At 48.7% G+C, this 18,235-nt stretch overlaps 2 protein-coding genes across 2 annotated transcripts; one reads left to right on the forward strand and one right to left on the reverse strand.

Moving 5' to 3' along the window:
* Positions 1-710: 710 nt before the first annotated feature.
* LOC115315634 (U6 snRNA-associated Sm-like protein LSm4) lies at positions 711-4,213 on the reverse strand. Its single transcript, XM_040500613.2, has 5 exons — positions 4,135-4,213; positions 3,977-4,018; positions 3,780-3,878; positions 2,378-2,558; positions 711-915 (listed from the first exon to the last, which is right to left on the reverse strand). The coding sequence occupies exons 1-5, from the start codon at positions 4,135-4,137 to the stop codon at positions 806-808; spliced, it is 435 nt and encodes a 144-aa protein (XP_040356547.1). The 5' UTR covers positions 4,138-4,213; the 3' UTR covers positions 711-805.
* Positions 4,214-4,293: 80 nt separating this feature from the next.
* On the forward strand, positions 4,294-17,258 carry LOC8033671 (prolyl 3-hydroxylase OGFOD1). The gene is made up of 11 exons (XM_029974854.4): positions 4,294-4,600; positions 5,085-5,233; positions 5,305-5,351; positions 5,422-5,522; positions 6,746-6,905; positions 7,677-7,854; positions 9,983-10,096; positions 11,190-11,269; positions 12,779-13,086; positions 13,801-13,859; positions 14,990-17,258. Exons 1-11 carry the CDS (start codon positions 4,429-4,431, stop codon positions 15,143-15,145), a joined length of 1,524 nt encoding a protein of 507 aa, XP_029830714.3. The 5' UTR covers positions 4,294-4,428; the 3' UTR covers positions 15,146-17,258.
* The last annotated feature ends 977 nt before the right edge of the window (positions 17,259-18,235 follow it).

Consider the following 18,235-nt stretch of genomic DNA (forward strand, 5'->3'; position numbering starts at 1 on the left):
TTGGGAAAGCTTTTGTATCGCCGTTCTATCGCCGGATGCGTTGATGAGTAACGGCACTGAAACGAACGAAAACATGATTACCACAACCATCGTGCCTGTAACGTGTCTCTGACCGATGTGCTTGCTGCGTCCTAATAAGTAGTCTCTCGAATTCTCCCCGGCGACTTAGCAGAAGCGTCACGTTGCCGCCAGCCCCAGTTCTGGCGATGTCGCAGCAGGGGCGGTGCATGTGTTCTGCTGCAGGTGGTTCTCTGGCTCGACAGTCCGCAGAAGCTTTGTCAGCCAGAAGTTGGGACGCCGCAAAGACGTTCGTCTTCGCTCACCCTTTTTGGCAGGACTTCGAGCACCTGCTACCAGGATCGCGACATTGGACGACACGACACCCCGGCTTCTGCAACGCCATTGGTTGCCACGTCGGGACCACTTTCGATGTATGGGTTGGATGGGACGGTAAACGTAAAGGCAACTGCCCGGTATTTTCTAACAAGATTGAAAGCGACGGATTTAGACGTTACCATCGAAACAACGCTTACACACTTCCTTGGAGATATTTGACGAGCTGGGTTTCGAAGCGGGTGCTGGTTGCATTCATTCCACAACCCTTCTTTCCGAACCATGTAGCGCTCGAAACGCAACGGCCACCGGACACTCACTTTGCAGCCGATGTCAAATCCGATTCGCCGAGTGAGCGAGCCGGGAGTCTGGGCGTATCAGGAGGGGCGATTTATTTACAGATGAGGCGATCTTCTTCGCACACTGCAGAACGGGGGATGTGCTAAACAGAAACCACTGCCCGGACGCGAGTCTATCCCAGGCCGGGACGCCCTCCCCTTCCTCCTCTCCCCTGTCCACCGCCACGGCCTCCCCCGCCGCCGGGACCTCCCCTGCCTCCGCCCCTGCCTCCAAATGGCGTGCCTGCAAAAGAGAGAGAATGGTGGTATGGGCATTCAATGTGCGCTAGACTTTTCGAAATTCAGTTTGGCAACTGTGATCACTATCATCATCTCAATGTATGGCCTCTGTGCCAAACTAATGGCAGCCTTGAGGACGATGAAAGGTATATGAGGCCTGTATACGTTCGAGATGTCTAAACAACATGACGCACAGTTTAGATATGCAGCCATTTTGTATCCTCATTACCATTTGTTTGTAGAAAGTTAAACTACCAACTTGCCTGTGACTATAGAAACAAAAACTAACTTGGCCAGTCTTGTACCACTACATCGACCGATCCGAAAGGCTCGACAATGCCAGAGAATGCACACGTACGTAAGGAAGAACAAATTGGCATCCACTCAAAATGCAGCGCAACCCACACCCTCCTGCTAACTGGTGGCCGCCGAAAAAATCCGGCTGATTTCGGGGAATCAATTGCAAGACTTCGCCAAGACTGGCGGAGTGCTCTAGCTATCACAATACTACAAAATGTTTTCAAGCCACGAAAGCACGACAAGAAATCGGCTACTACTCGTTACGGTGCGCGCAAGTGCATGCAAAACAGGCGATAACCCCGCAGATGGCGCTGTATCCCCCTACGGTCTCACATTTGTTCGAGCCCAAGGTCCAGGTTTCACCAGATGACTAGCTACTGGAAAGTGCTCCCAATGTGGGCGATTGCAAGTACCAGATTGGCTTTTGAAGTGTGGGTGATAGCATATACCAGACTAGCGTTTGAAGTAGGGGTGATTGCAAGCACCAGACTGGCTTTTGAAGCGTGGCTGCTTGCAAACGTCTATAGTGACCAAGAGGACAACGAGCGCTGGACGTCTCTTTCAGATGCCGGCCTCCAGCATGCACCTGTCGCATTCCACCATACTTCCGCCACATGACCGCCCTTGAAGTTAACGAAACACCAAAGCGTCGTTGAAGGTAGGAAACTTGTGCCAGAGGCAGAAAAACTGAAAGTCCTCCAGGTCATTCTTATCCTGCCGGTGACCATAAAAGGCCAGTTCACACACTTGCGAATCCTTACGACTGGGTGCTTCTAAACCTCTTGGAATCTTATGACGAGAGGCTACACCTGCGCTATCTATCGGGTGGCTGTGGAACACTCGGCATTTTTGTATAATTCCCACATTCCTTCACGCGTCGTTCTTTCTTTGTTGGCTCGAAAAACTTTCGACAATGTTATAAGCGACCACGTCTCAGAGACGCTACGTGCACATCATCTCGCAAATACAGCACAACCTTCGCTCTAGAGAAATGCAGTTTCAGGTCCACTTCATAGACGGAGTCCACGTGCCAATGTGTTCTCTCGTCGTACGGGATCGCAACTACTTGTTCGTAAGGAAACGAAAGTGTGTCGACAGGCGTTAAGAGCACCTCTCCCGTCGTCGTTCGAGGGGCGGGACTTCCGCATCGAGGGTTAGGTACTGACCCCTTCCGCCCCTGCCGCCACGAGGGCCCATGCCTCCCCGCTTGTTCATGTCTCCCCTGCCCCGGCCCTTGACCAGCATTTCCTCCTTGACCATGTCGATGACCTCGTCCGGGATGCGGAGGTACTTGATGGTGCTCCCGCGGATGTAGCACTCCGGCATCCGCCAGAACTTGTCACCGTCCTGAGCGGGGAGGGACAAACACTCGGTGTAGGGTGATATCAATAATGAAAATATGTGCGTTCCGAAAAAATACAACGTGCTGCGCAATCTATCCGGTAGCCCTGGAGCATTCCCGACGGACGTTTATATTTTCTCGTTTTTGACGCATCATTCTCACGCTGTGGGCTTGGAAAGAATTCTGACAATGTTACGAGTGACCATTTCTCTTCGATGCAGCGTAGATTTGATTCCGCAAATACTGCAAAACCTTTGGTCTAGTCGTACGCGGATCGAGAAAATTCCAGGGCTACTTGATGGATGGCGCCAGTGTTCCCTCATAAGTAGAGAGCCTAGATTACGTAGAGGGTCCGTCTCAAACCATTGAAAGCTATAGCAATTTAATGGCGGACGCCTGCTGCGGAGATTTGTTTTCGCGCGGCGGGGAGGAAAGAAGACGGAAAGGCAGAGATGTTTGCAAATGATAAACAATTTCGACAACTTGTCGCAGCTCGCACTGCAGACGCGGCCCATAAACCACGTGACCCCCATCCAGCAGTTGGAAACTCTCTGTAATACACGCTCTCTACTCGTAAGTTGTCGCAAATTTTTTTGCTGTTTTATTATTGAACAAAATATACTTCCCAATGTCGTTGGAATTAAACCCATTCCTTCCCTTTCAAAGTGCGGAAACTTGACTCAAAATGTAGGTTAGTGAGGTTATACTCCTTTAGATTTTGCTCTAAATTCCATCTCGTTAAGTTGTCTAACCGGCCAATTTTGTGCGACATGATGCTTAATCTTTTCCCACCAATCTTCTAACCTCCTCTTTGTGACTGTAATCCTTATTATAAGGAATGATATCTATAGCATCATACTGTGCATGATATGTAAACTGTGCATTATTAGGTTTGTTCGCATAGTGCTTTGACAACATCATTAACCCCTGCCACCACACCTAACACATCCCACAGATGCTTCTCAAGTCGCGGGAACGTGAAGATGTGGTGATGCAATGTGCAATGCAGAACTCCTACTCAGCACAGGTGTAACAACAGAATGACTTTACAAGATGACGATTGATTACCAGCTCGCCTGCACTCTCTCACTGCTAAGAATGACTTGCACTTTTTTTTACTAACAATTCCTAACAAAACGCTCACTAGTCCAAACGCCTTGGCAGGTATGTCAAGCTCCCTGGGCTATGTTAAACGCTTTTGTTTGTTTTTCTGTGCACAAACATACCCTCGAAGTGCAGATGACTTCTCGAAGGTTGATATTCATCCAGTTGTCACAGCTCACCAGATGCCCGTTGTAGGTTTCTCCGTTTTTGAGCTCTACAAGCTAAAAGAAGATAAAAACACATACATTTCGGAGGCGCTTTCACCCGATCACATAGTTACCGAACTTAACTAGCAAACAAAGCTGTGACGCTTACTTACCATGGGATGATTTTGTGCAGTCCGAAGCAGGGACAGCGGTAACTGTGGGAAGATACAATCTCTTAACTTTCGTGCAACTTGGGCCTTCATTACAAGCCACCGATGTTGAGGCGCGTCTCGCGCAAATCTGTAACTTTATAAACTCAGTTCGAACTTACCATTTTTGGCTATGAAGACTTTTCAGCGTAAATTACAACAACTCACCGGCTCCACTCCACTGAACGCAATCGAAACGCCGGACGCTACCGGAAGTATCGTCAAGTGGTGGCCAAGTCCGGAAGTTGCGTACTGGAAGTTAAACTTAATGTCGTCACTCAAACTTCCGGTGACATTTCTCACGTGGATCGTGGGTCCGTGTTTGCGGCGTGCAGCAGCTATTTAAAGGGCTAAACTGCGCAGAAACTGCGAAAACTAGGAATTAAATAGAGCTGTGTCTGCTCTTCAATGTTATTATGAGTTCGTCAAAGCGTATGAATAGTGACAAGCCGAAGAACCAGACTGCCACTGTCGAACCGAAACGCAAAAAGAACAGCGTCGTGTTGGAAGCGAACCGCAGCTTGTTCCTGGAACCGACGAAAAATGACATTCGAGAAGCGTTTCGTGATCAAAAGCCGTGTGAAATCGGTGAGTTACTGCGTGATTTTATTTTTGTTGTCTGCGTTATCTAGAGCCATGTTGGTCGTCTGCTACCACCCACAAATGCTAAAACGTTGGTTAAAAAAAAATAAGGTATTGGCAGCCCTGGAACACCCCCCCGCTCCAGTGTGACCCTGTCTAAGGAATGTCACTGGAGCGCCAGTCATTTGACCACAGGCTAGTGGCTGTTGTTTTGAACAGCGCTTGCACAACACTACCAACTGCACATGTACTGCACGAACGCGCACGTGCACGGCAGCTACGGTCAAAGCATGGGGCTCGCGCACAAGCCTAGTGCCCCCCTTAGGCCCCCTAGTGCCCTGACGGCCGAAATGTGAACTTTTGGTTGTGTTTCCTCGCGTAAGGCTTGCACAGCCAACACCTAACCAACACCTCCTTGGAGCTGTTAACACAGCACTGGGAGGAGCGTCCTTTTAACTGAGATTATAGTGAGACTTTAACAATGTTACAGAAAATGTTGCTGAACTCACTTCGAAGCCCTTTAACTTCTGTCTCCTGCATCATTTCTTGGTCGGAAATGACAATGTGGAAAGCCTGAAGAATGAGCTCTTTGACATCGACTTTCACCAGAAGAACAATGATTTGTATAAGTTCCAGCAGGTAAGCAGCATAAACATTCATATGCGCATTTCTAAAGTGGGCTGACAGACATCGTCATTTTTGGTTTTCAGTCTGATGATTTGCAACAGTTTGACACACCCTACATAGAGGCATTCAGGTAAGCCTGCACCTGATCATGCTAGGCAGTCGGGATGGATACATGGTTGACAGCATCTTTTGCTTCACAGAAACTGTCTGACTGAAAAGATGGTCCCTTGGCTACAGGATGTGACAGACATCCCATTAGATGGGAAGATCAGCTTGACCTGCTCAAAGTATGCCCACACTGGTAAGTAGGTGCCCACAATGAATCTTGGCGCCTATAAAACTAGCCGAAAAAAATCTGCTTGTATACACAAAGAAAGTTTGAACTTTTACTGAACATGTGTTTAGATGGTGCGTCGTACCTGGCGAAATATCAGGGCGTAGCTCCCTGGATCCTGAAAAAAGTGAGAGGGACAAACTTGCCAATGTGAGTGGCAGACGTGTTTGCAGGCGACCGAGTTGACGATGGTTGTAGCTTGTAGCGCCATCTCCCGATAAACACAGCGAGCAGGCAAAAGAGTGCCTTGCCTGCCCGCTGTGCTTTTTGGGAGGCGCCACTATCACACCATCTCACAATAATGCGTCTTTGATTGATGTGTTTACCGCATGACGCAGTATGAACACACCAATCAGAGGCGCATTCTACCATCTCTTAAATTTACAAATCATACATTGCAACAAACTGCTAACTTAATTGGAAAAGATATTGCATGTGGAGTGTGCAGCACTGGCAGTGGCATAGCCGGGGGGGGGAGCAGGGAGCAGCTTATGAAGCTTCAGCCCCCTCCCCTCTCCTCAAAAAGAAATTCCTGGCTACGCCACTGAGCACAGGGTCATGGGAAGTGCCACGCCCTGGACCCCTTGTAGATCGACGGATATAATGGAGGACCCCATTTGTGGTGAAGGGAAGGGAAAGATATAGGTTAATTATGATAGCGATTTATTAAATGAAATAACTAAGGGCTATTGTGAAGTAGACTTCTCTTATTGACATATACGCGAAAAAACTCACCGCGAAATTGGAATGTTTCGTTTCATTCTAAGAAAAGACACCTTTTATTGCCGAGCTTGACTGATGAGGCTGGGCTTCACGGACCCCAAAGAGTTCACGAACCCCCATTTGGGAACCACTGTCCTCGAACAAGCTACAAGCTAGAGACGCTTCAGTACATTATCGACACTCTTTTACTTGTTAGACGAGCAAGGCGTTTCGCATTCGCCTGCATGAAGAAAAACATTGTACCAATTCTTTCCTCTCTAACTATATATTGTTTCTCATATGAAGCTTATTGATTCCTGTTGAAATATTTTGTTACTTTTTCTGGCAAGCTGCTTTGTTGCAATTAATTTTTCCCCCTGTCCCCTTACTCCCATTTTGTATTCTGGGTGTAAGATAAAGATTAAATTTGAAATACCGGTTGTGAGGGGGCTGCCGGTTCATTAAAAGGCCAGGTCCTTCTGTTTCAGACGTCTTGCTGTGCCACGACGACGAGCTGGAAGGCCGTCGCATTGCCTTCATCCTCTACCTCACTTTCAACTGGAAGGAGAGCGACGGCGGAGCGCTCGACTTGTTCGACGTGGACACCCACAACTGTCCAAGGGACATCGTCCGTTCGGTCGTACCCAGGTGCGTGCCGATTGCTCAGTCTTGCACCGCCTCCTGTTTGTCCCGACAAAGATTTCAGCGAGCGTGTCGAGGCAAAGATGCGGAAATCAAAGCTGCTTGTCGTTGGAAGCAGGGCCGTACCCAGAAAAAAATTTTGGGGGGGGTTTTCGGGGACAACGGCGGCCATTTTGTCTTATTTTCGCCTATGAATCATGTGCATCGGTGGCATATAATGGAGAGTTATAGCAAACCGAAGAACTGGTCCCGGTTTGGTACCCGGTAGCCGACCGGTGCCACTGCGCGTGCGCAGAGGTGGAGATTAAAATCGGCTAGCTGCAAGTGCACCGACCAGGGCCGTACCCAGAAAAAAATTTCGGGGGGGGGTCAGAACCCCCTAACCCCCCCCCCCTGGTTGCGGCCCTGGTTGGAAGTTTCACCAACAGCTTGAGGATGGTTGTTGTTTTTTCTTGTTTAGTTTCTCAACGATTCTTCTATTAAGCAAACACTGGCATTTCTCGCAAAGAATGTGTAATCTAATTTCTTTTACTCCAAGCTACGTCCCACGCAGTATTTGCACAACAAAGTTTCGGTGGAGCCATTGCATCATGCGATAAGGCTGACAAAAACACAGAGTGGTGGAACCAAAGGCAAGAACGAACCCGCAGACTTTTTCTGCAAGTTGACTTCTGTGGCCCGCGTTTTAGTCGTAGCACATAGGAACGTGTTTGGTCCTCTCTTGGGTGTTTGTGGGACCTGCGCGGCCGCTTCGCTCACCTCGGCTCTGGCGTGCAGGTACAACAGTTTGGCATTCTTCGAGGTGAGCCCGGTGTCGTTCCACCAAGTGGCCGAGGTGCTGAGCGAGGACAAGCTGAGACTCTCTATCGGGGGTTGGTTTCACGGACCTCCGATCCAGAGGCCTCCGCCCTACGTTGGACCCGTCGAGAACCGTCTCGGCTACTGCTCCGTGGAGGTAAGGATCCCGAGAGAGTGTCTAGGCACACTTTTATTGTCCCTGCTTTAATGTGGAATGTGTTCAAACGGGCTGGAACCGCGGAGGAAAGTGCCACGTGACGCCATGAAAAACCTCACTCTCTGAACGCGCCCACCATGTTTAGCAGACGTCAATCACATAATGTCATCAGCACGATCACATGTGGACCAGTTCACTTGACATCAGGTCGTTGTCATGTCACAGTGTCACGTCAGTGTCCCATGACATTACATTAAGTGATGCAGTGTCGCTTGACACCTTAAAGGAACACTAACACCCGCCAAAAAAGATGCAACTGCTCGAAACCAAAACTGAAACTTGACTGGGGAGGAAGAAGAAAATATAAAGGAGAAAGTTATCAAAAGTCACGTGGCTGTGCAACTTTTTTTTTTTTCTTTTTCATTCAATGCATTTGCAGCTTTTTACAAGCCACAAAAAATGGGTATCATATTTTTGTCTTTTTTTTTAATATTGTGTGTGTGTGCCTTTGATGACCCACGACTTTGATTATCTTTGGTGGTTGTGTCTAAACCATAGGAAACGGCACATGACTAGGAGAAGGGAGTGAGCCCGACTCAAACCGGCCAGTTCTTGATCGGCGGTTTTCGGGCAGAAAAAAACCGAATTTCGAGCCGCAAATTCTGTTCTGGGCAGTTGAGCTCTCATGTGTCGTGTACGAATACAAACCTCGGCGAGCATAAATGCCCTGTCAGTGTCACTTTAAAGACAAGTCTTCCGCATAATTAGTTTATTTCGGCGAGCAAGGTACCCCTCGCGTGTCGAGCACTTTAAACAAATATTTTTATTTGTCTAAGAATATCTGCTTCGAAAGCCACTTTTGCTGCTCCAAAGCACTGTTTTGGCTGCTCCAAAACACTGTCTTGGCTGCTCCAAAGGCCACTTTTGCTGCTCCAAAACACTGTTTTGGCTGCTCCAAAAGGTACTCCAAAACGGCTTACGTCAATCACATCACTGCCACCCCCATATAGTGCCTGTTTATTTCTGTGCGCCAAGAACCTGAGGGGGAGGAGGAGGCGAGGGCATGCAGAGACGTCAGAACACGGAGCTCTGATTTGAATGATTAGTGTGTAGATCTAAAGCTAGATCCCCTTGTCTCCTCCGCGCTCGTCGAACGCATTAAAACGCAGAACGCCGGCATTTGGCTCTCGCATCCGAACGCGTTCAACGAGTGCCGTGCATACAAAGGAAGCTAGCTTTAGTGCTTCCCACTGATTGTTCGAATCAGCTCGGTGTTGCGACGTCCTCGCGCGCTCTCGTCTCGTCCTCTCTCTCAGTTTCTCGGCGCATTGCCGCGAGTTTGCGAGGACATCTTGCCATCTAGAATTGGTCATTTTTATTGACTGAAGCCCAGCAAACGATATTCCATCAAAAACAATTGCTTCTACAGAAAGTGCTCGTGTGCCCCTTTCATGTCATAGCAGCACGTGGACACCTTCCTTTAAATTCAGCGAGGCATGAGCACTCTCAGTTGGTGTATATACACCCCACGCTTTGCTTACGCGATCACGTGGCTTACCTAGCTGTATACTTTTCTCTCGCTTGATATAGCTTCCTGCTACGGCCCCACACAAAACACGCTCGGGAATCCACTGCAAAACCTTGCCGTTAACAACCGTCGCCATAAAAACGAGCGATAGTTACGTGCTCCCGAGTCATTGGCATTTACTGCAATGCCTGGTGCCCACGCCAGGGTTGCTTGCATCGAAGAGTTCGAGAAAGTGTGCTTTCCTTGGAATGCTTTCTGGCATCTGGTACACCTGTAATCTGTTGCAGGTGAAGAGAAGGCGGGACAAACTCATCTCACCCAGGCCTTCACTCTTTTCACTTTAGCAGAACATTCGCCAGAGAGGAGGTAAGTGGACTCACCTCCTCTCCAGCTTTTGTTTTGTTAAAGTGGAAAGAGTGGGAGCATTGCGGGAAGGGCGTGTCCCATTTTCCTTATTCTGCAACATGTACTATATTTGACTTCGGTACTTTCATTTCTCATAGTTTACCTTACATATTTCATCCGTGTATCAGGCTGTTCCGTTTGGGTCATTGCTCTCCTCTCTGCTTACTGTTGCGTGCCTTTTTCTTGTGCTGCCAGTTAGACGTGTTCCGTTCGTGGATCAACCCAATTTACTTGGCAGACGAGATCATCCAGAAGATCCGAAAGACCTTCAGATCAAATTCGGAGATATTCCTCGAAGACTTTCTGCAGGTTTGTGAGACGTTGTCTTGTCTTAGCTTACGCTCCATGTTTCGAACAACCAATCGATTAAGGACGGCAGTCTAGTTGTAATTAAGAAACTGCTTGATGAGTAAGCCCATTTGTTGTATAGATGAACAGACAGCAGGAAGTTAGTCTTTTCAAAATGGAATCTGACCTCTCTGTTAGACAGATGAGAAATTTAGTCAGTGCACTATTACTGTTTTTCTGGTGTCTTTAACATGCGTCATGGCGTAATGATATCATGCTCATCGAAGGGCTCTAAGTTGGACGCTCGGTGAGGGCGTTGACCGGAACAGCTGGCCGGTGCCGCGCTGGCCAATTGCGGTGGTCGCCAATCTTGCCGACTTTCTCGTCAAGTGTCTAAAGACCCGTTCGCACTCTTGCAACCGAGTACGACCGAGAGAGAAAAGACCGGTCTTCAAGCCTCTTTCGACATCTTAGGACCAGCCCCGCTGTGGCGCATCCGGTCCTAAGAGGTCGCAAGAGGCTTAAAAACCGGTCTGGTCTTTCTCGGTCGTACTCGGTTGCAAGAGTGTGAACGGACCTTTACTCAGAGCCCCAAACCGAAACAAGCAGGGGTGGAGATCGATGCTTAATTGCAAGTAACTTACATGTTGCAAAAATATCTAGGGGCACCAAAAACTACTTGATTGCAAGCACTTTACAAGTTGCAAGCAACTGATCAATTAGCTTTCTTTTCTGAACAAGCTGGAACGATTAAACGAGGTAGTCTGGATGCCTCGGTTCGTCGTAGGTGGTGTGGAGAACGACCCCTACAGTTCTTATTACGACAGCACCTTAGAAAAATAAGATTGTTTTACGGTGCCGTAACTTTTCTTTTATTGTCGTTCTGGCATCTGGCAGCTGCAGGTCTTGCAGTGTGGGCTACTCACCTTAATTCAGTACTATAGGCATCCTGAACTAGATACAGTAGCTGTTATTGTGAACCAACGAAGATAGCAGATAAAAGTTAAGCAACAAAACACAATCCAAAACTAGTTATGTTTTTTTCGAGATTGAAGAGAGATTAAACAAGTAGGACAAATATGATGCTACTGCTTCTTATTTTTTCCTTTTTTAGGAAGAGAAGTTTAAAGCTTTGGAAGAGGCACTGCGGGATCCTTCAATCATATGGCACCGGATGGGTCCCTGGAACCATAGGCAAGTGCCTTTCATCACACCTTTAGTTCCGTTGGTGGCAAAATTCTTCATTTTTTCTGTTGCACGTTGGCGGAAGAGAATTGGCCTCGATTTCTTGGCCGTCGCTCATGACCCAAACCAAGCTGGGTTCTTCTTGGGAGAGCTAGGCAAAATGAGAAAAATTACTCGTTTAGTGTAGGCTTCGACGCCGGAAAGTCGTATGGACCTCCGGTGTCCCTGCTCTGCACGGGGACAGTCCAGCATGACTGTTAACCTGGCTCCCGTAACATGCACCGCGCAGTAGTGTTCATGCGACTGCATGCCCTTGGGAGAACTAGCAGCGTAGGTGGCCGACAATTTGGCTCCAGCTCCGAAGGAAAATGCCCTCACTTGAAATCCAGAGGTGCCGTACGAAAGCTAGGATTTCATACTTTTGCTACAATGGCTGTAATGCGTCTTTGACTGGCGTATTTCTCATCCTACCCCACCCATGCATCAAAAGTGGTCCCGAACTGGCAACAAACGTCATCGCAGTAGCCGGTGTGTTTTGACGTCGGACGTAGCGATCCTGGCGGTCAATTGTAGAAGTTCCGGCGAAAAAGACGAGCGAACGCCAGAGTTTCCGTCGTCACGACGTCCAAACCGGTTGATGCACAAGCTTCCGTGGACTGTCGAGCTAAGAACGGGCCGCAACGGGACAGGCGTCTGCCGTGTCTTCACCGCTGCTGGGACAACGCCAAAATTGCACCTGGCAAGAACGTGACACTCCTGCGATGTCGTCGGGCGTAAAAGTTGAGGGACCACAGTTGGGACACGGTGAACGCACGCTAAACATATTGAAGATGCATGCCGAGCACCACTCTTTCGCTATTTGCCACGTCCCATATAAAGTCACCAAATGCTGGGACAGTAGCGCCAAGGTGGCCGATGGGTGCAGTTTTGGTCCATCGAATGAGAAGTCTCTTTTTGACCTCCATTCTCGGTGAACCGTCCCAAATTTGCGGGGACGGGTTGCTTTATGAAGACCTTTCTTTCATGCAGGAATTTAGTTCGCCAGACACTCGCGAAACAGGCGCACATCTTCGCGTCACCACCGCATGTGGCGTCGATGCATGGAGGCATTGAGAAATAATTTTTCTGTCTCTAAATATGCGAAAAAAATAATATGGTTGTAAGAGACCTATGGAGATAAGAGACCTATGGAGACACTAAGAGACCTATGGAGATAAGAGACCTATGGAGACGCTTATGTTGGTGAGGAACGGTTTCAGTGCAATGGCGCTCCATAGTGATCTTGGCGCAAATGGTTCAAAACGAGCCTTGCAAAAATCTTAAAAGACCAAAACGGTGATTGCCGTGGCAACAGAAACCGATCAGCCAATCGCCTCTCAAGGCTTTGGTCATGTGTATGTTAGTTGGCTGTGTCCAGCTAGTGGGCGGGGAAGGCATTAGTGCCGCTTTCCCAGGATCCAGCGAGTTCAGTCCTGTAAAGACGCCAAGTTTTGAAAAGGCGACCCGTTCCATTGGCAGGAACACGCTGCAGGACCCGTTACCGCTGCCGCCCGTCGTGGAAGAGTGTCTGTCGGTGTTCCGCTCGGACGCCATGTTCCTGATCCTGTCGAACCTGACGGGGCTCCGGCTGCACCGACTGGCCCAGCGCAGCGACGACTCCTCCTCGGAGGAGGAGGAGGAGGAAGAAGAGGAGGGGGACGAGCCGAGGGCCAGATGCACGCAGAAGGTCTACAAGTGGGGCCACGGCAACTACATCCTGGCGCACGACGACGACCCGAGCTCGCAGGAGTGCTCCCTCGACCTCAAGCTCTACCTCAACGTGGGAGGTGAGGTCCGGAGCCGCCCCACGCTCGTCGGGGGACGCCGGCGTGGCGTTTTCTCGTCCGCGTTGCACGCGCGTGTTCAGGTGTGAAGGCGGGTGAAGCTTGATGCTAGAAATCCAGGAGTTCCAAAGGCATACTTTGTAATTTTCAAATGTCTGAAAAAGCTGGAATGCTAACCATAAAAGTGTGTTGCGATTTGAATCGAATACCGAACACCGTTCGTGAATTCTTCGAACTTTCGAATATTCGCGTGCCCCTACTCAGGGTGTACGTCGGCCTGGCCATTCATGACGTATTCGTAAGTTGGTTCTCTTCTTACACTGCTTCCACCTGGAAATCGTTTCTTCGCAACTACTAGCCATACTGTGCAAAATTTTCGTGGGAGGTTTCATGAAACTGCTCATTCCAAAACCTTCACTGCTGCGATTTTGAAAACGAGTTTCCTGTGAGCCACGGATTATAGCGGTCAATGTTTCAGCAACGGATAAAGCGATATGTCAGCTGCCACTCTGAGGTTTCGCGGAGAGTCTTTTAGTAGCTTCGCGTTTTGTTTCGGCTCCATTGCTGCGTCCTGTGTCGAGGCGAGCCTTGTAGGCTTCTGTTCCCTGCGCTTACAGAAACACAGGCAATGCAGGTTGTCTTACTTGCAGTAAACAGAAGGCGCTCGTCGTCTCACAAACTCGGATACGACATGAATTTTTTTCACCTCTTTTTCAGACTGGAAGATGGAGTACGGGGGATTCACAACCTACATCGTGAAGGACGAAGACGAGGAGGTATGTCAGCCGTACCGCCGGCCGCTCACCGTAACATGCGGTGCCTCGCGCCGTTCCCCACTTGTAGCTTCTGTTTCGTGGTCCCCGTTGCATGGATGGTTCCGACTCATGCCACTAAATAAGCTTCGCCTTGCGGTAACGACACTGCAGCCATTTAGGTGCCAGAAATAATAGTGCTCGGTTATCTCGAGCTTCATTTGAAACCGCAGGAAATGCCTTTCCATCCTCCAGAAATGTTAACACAGTCCGCAACAGAGCAGAACAATATGGCCTTAGCTCCCCGACACCGCATCTAAAGATCAGGACATCTCACCTTCGAACCGTAACTGCAGTGTCTGGAACGCGTACCGACTAGTCTGTCTACCGCGTTCAAAAAAGTGGTTCCTCGACCTCCCCCTGATGGCGTCATGGACGTGTCACGTCGTTGCAGGATCGCATCGTTCGATGGCGCCTTTGCGACGTCGTTTGTCGCCACTTCGGGACTGTTTTTCAATGCATGGGCGGGGCAGGAAGCCAGACACACCAGTCAGAGATACTTTTTAGGCGCTGTACCATAACTCGCCGATTGCGCCCGCCGTGTGCGATAGTCTGTTGCAGGTTAAGTAAAGCGAGTCTGGCCCCTCCCACTAAGCCTTCTGCTTGCCACGATTGGAAGGTTCCTCCTCTCCGGCATTTGCTCCGCCGAAGTGCAAACAGTGGAGGCCTTTGTGGGTGGAGCTTATCCCACATCTCTCAACTTGCAGCAGACGAGAGGGAACAGAATGGCGGCGTTCAGTCACGAGACATTCGAGCGAAAGATTGTGGATGCCATAAGCGTAGATAAGTTAGCGATCCCACACTTGGTTTCAGCTCAAGTCCAGACGCAGCCGACGCCACGAGCTAACGCGACCAATCGAGGATCGTCAAAAGCGCGAGTTACTGTTTCTTTCCGTTTGTGATTGGTTCAGCGAGGTTAGAACACGTACGAGAACACAACGAACTCCACAACGGTGCGCTTTCTATGCCGTCCGATTGGTCCCATGAGTTTGTCGTCTGCGTCTCGACTTGGAATGAAACAAAGCATAGTTTTGGTAGGCCCGTGTTTACGGAAGCTGCAAGACCGTCTCGAGGTCCGTCCCTGCCACTCGCAGATCCTGACGATAGAGCCCAGCAGCAACTCCCTGGCACTGGTGTACCGAGACAACGGGCTGCTGAAGTTCGTCAAACACATCAACCACCAGGCGGTGAAGAGACTACCGGCGGGCAACGCCTGTTTCTACGAAGTCTCCTTCGCGTACTACGAGTGACGGACGCGCCGCTTTGTTGGGACGCATTTGTACAGGTGCCTTACCTAGGCTCGTCGTACCCCCCTGCCTGGCACTGGAGGCTGCAAAGGCCGGCTCGCGGAGCATTCGAGACGTCGCAGTAAAGACTGGTTCCCACGCCCGCAGCTGCTTAGCTTCAAACCTCTTCAAATTTCTTGCAACGAGAGTAGAATAACTGTGTACGCTCCTCTCGCAGAGCGGAGTATCGCGACGGTGCTCTCGGGTGGCCATGTCGGATCCAGGCTGCGCTACGGGAAGCGACCATTGCTTCTGCGGGAGATCCAGAGGCGCGGATGACGTGGCCATAGGGAGGCGTGCCGCGGCGTCCGAAGCAGACAAAATATAGTGCGGCCGCACGCCGCGTGTGCGCCGTCATCCCGTCATTTGTTTGCCGTTTCTCTCTATGCCCTCGGTAAAACGTAGTGGCCGACGAAAACGTCATCCCTTTGTGAGCCGTAGCTGCGCGTTTTTGTCCGGTCCGAGTCGCCCAGATGTGCCGGTCGTGTATCACTCCGCAAGCGCCGCAGACGCGAGCAACGCAATTGTCCTCCTTGTCGTCTGCTTCTCGCAGACTTTGGAAACATGTTTCAAAACGTTGCTTGCATTATCAATTAATGCAATTATACCGTACTCAGCGGCTACAGACAATGTTCAACAGTCAAAAAACGTTCCAGTTCGTTCAATTTTAGTGTAGGATGTATATTTCGCAAACGTAAAGCGAGAAACGCGCTCCACTCAAAACTCGGCACCTGCAGGTTCGCTTTCCCGCGCAAATATTGGATCCAGCTCGGCGCACGCGACCGCTCTCCACCAATACGAAATTGGCGGCGAAAGGAAAATTAATGCGATACTCTGGCTCTGCCACAGAGCTTATACAGTTACTCTAAGCAAAGAAAGCTTTCTTTTTTTTTCCACATAATTTTTATTTTTTGGTTTCAAGTGTTGGAAACGACCATTCCTCGTAGACAGTACATACACTTGGTCTCACAAATATCATTAAATCTTTGCTCTGGTGAAATGCAGTTCCTGGGTCACCTCGTAGATGGCGCCAGTTTGTTCTGTCATCGTAAAAAACAACAAGAACTCGGTCGCAAGCGGTTGCAAGTGTGCAAACGGGCCTCGATTCTCGGCAATGGATTCGCTAGATTAAGCGACGCCCGGTTCAGTAAGTTCACTTACCGACGGGACGAGAGCATTGGGTGGGTCTTCCGGTTGTCCCGCCACCGGCGCAAGCTTCCTACCTTCGATGACACTTCGGCATCTCGCGAGTTTCGAGCGCCCACACGGGGGAAGGCAGAGGGCGCGTACTGGAGGCCTGGCATTCGAAAGAGGCGTCCGGTGTCTCCTTGTCTGTGACTATGATTTACCAAAAGTTGGTGGCAAAGACAATACTACTTTTTTTTTTTTTTTTTTTTTTTTTGTAAGTTAAAATTTTTATGTAGTTTTAGAGGGGGTTCAAAATTCCGCAGGAATGCCGTCGGAATGTTTCTGTCTTGCGACTGGGATGCTTTCTTCCCGAATAAGTTATTTTTGGCATGCCAGAACCTCTTGAAGGGGAAAAGGGCATTTTGTCTCGGTTTCGCTTTTTCACATCTGATTTCGGTTCGGGAAAGCGTTCGTTTTATGACGAAACGATGCACTAAGCCGCGTTTTGGAGTTTGCACACTTACGTGTTGTGAAGTTTATGGCTGTCAACTTATTTTCTGCGCTTTCATCCTGTTTTGTGATGAAATCTGGCACTTCCTTCAACCTAATGCTCTCAAAAAAAAAAAAACTATCCTTTTTATTTTTTTTATAAAAAAAAAAATTTAATTTTTGTAATTTCTACAGCCTTGTGATACAGCTGTCCTACTGTATGTTTCACACAAAGAAAACTCCAGTGTTATTGTTGTTTTTTAATGATAGTTTTCCTCAGTAAGTGCACTTTTTATTGGCATGGCGTTCTTTGTGCCACTGCCACGAGTATGCCCCATAAATTTCGTACAAATGAAAGAGAGCTGTTAGGAAATTTGCCTTTTGGAGTATGCTACACACTCCTGAAAGTCATTGAAGTGTTGTTTGAAAGTAATTAAATCGTTATTTTGCCAAATTCTACAGCGTGCTTGATCATATTCTTTGGTCGCAGAGATAGGTTAAATATTATAAGCGGAGACACTTTTCGGAGTCCGTGCTCTGGGCCCCACGTGACCATCATCATCATCATATCCTTTTCCACCACATTATATACAGTGTGTGCTTGCTGCCTTGAAACCACATTTCAGCTGTGCATGCCCAGTGAAAGTGCAAGCCCACCGAAACAGTTAACTTCTTGCTTCGCGATTTGTTCTTCTGCATTCTTATCAGCATATGTTGCTATTTAATTAGCTGCAGAGCGATAATAAGACGCTCGGGAGTTGTTGGCACCTCCATTTCTCCAAGTATCCCCGACTGTAGACTCCCTAACATTCTAAACCTGCAAGTAACTCTAGCATGTAGTATGGATTTTTCAGACAAGTGGAGTGTGAAAGTGCTTAGGTTCTTTGGAGATTCTTTTTAGCTGCCCTAAATAACTATATTTTCGGAATCGCGGGCCTTTACCTTTTCCGGTATGCTATTTAGTATCACTCGGCAAGTGGAAATGGGGGTGCCAAAATCAACATTCAAATATACCGGGTGTTTGTGAAAAACCTGATCCCAGATTTTTGCACCGCAAAAATAAACTAGACATTGTGGAGCGCTCGAACTCCGTCAGAACGTAACCCCAGCCGTTCAAGCAAGATGTTATCTTTTTCACAAGTTATAAGCGATTTTCTGAAAATGGCAATGGAAAAATGGTAGCCGACGAAGCTCTTGAATGCTTGAAGCTCTATAACGCCATTAATGGCACCCACTTTCCCAATGAAAATTTTAAAAAAATCACATAACTTTTGAATAAGATAACGGTTGATGCTTAAGTTTGGCATCTTGCTCAACGGCTGGGGCCACATTCTGACGGAGTTTGAGCTCTCCGCGATTTTTAGTTTGCTTTTGCGGTGCGAAAAACCGGGTTCGGACGTTTCACAAACACCCCGTACCTGTGCCGTCCAGTGCCAT

This window comes from Ixodes scapularis, unplaced genomic scaffold (genome assembly GCF_016920785.2).
Source record: "Ixodes scapularis isolate PalLabHiFi unplaced genomic scaffold, ASM1692078v2 PGA_scaffold12__126_contigs__length_90152505, whole genome shotgun sequence".
NCBI lineage: Eukaryota > Metazoa > Arthropoda > Arachnida > Ixodida > Ixodidae > Ixodes > Ixodes scapularis.

What these genes read in the sequence shown, in the direction of transcription:
- LOC115315634 (XM_040500613.2), bottom strand. An exon ending in CTGCACAAAATCATCCCATG is followed by an intron (nt 3,879 to 3,976) that starts GTAAGTAAGCGT and finishes ATCTTCTTTTAG; the next exon opens with CTTGTAGAGCTCAAAAACGG. An exon ending in TGGCGGCAGGGGCGGAAGGG is followed by an intron (nt 916 to 2,377) that starts GTCAGTACCTAA and finishes TCTCTTTTGCAG; the next exon opens with GCACGCCATTTGGAGGCAGG.
- LOC8033671 (XM_029974854.4), top strand. Translation starts at nt 4,429, where the DNA reads ATGAGTTCGTCAAAGCGTATGAATAGTGACAAGCCGAAGAACCAGACT. An exon ending in CCCTACATAGAGGCATTCAG is followed by an intron (nt 5,352 to 5,421) that starts GTAAGCCTGCAC and finishes TTTGCTTCACAG; the next exon opens with AAACTGTCTGACTGAAAAGA. An exon ending in TGAAGGACGAAGACGAGGAG is followed by an intron (nt 13,860 to 14,989) that starts GTATGTCAGCCG and finishes TGCCACTCGCAG; the next exon opens with ATCCTGACGATAGAGCCCAG.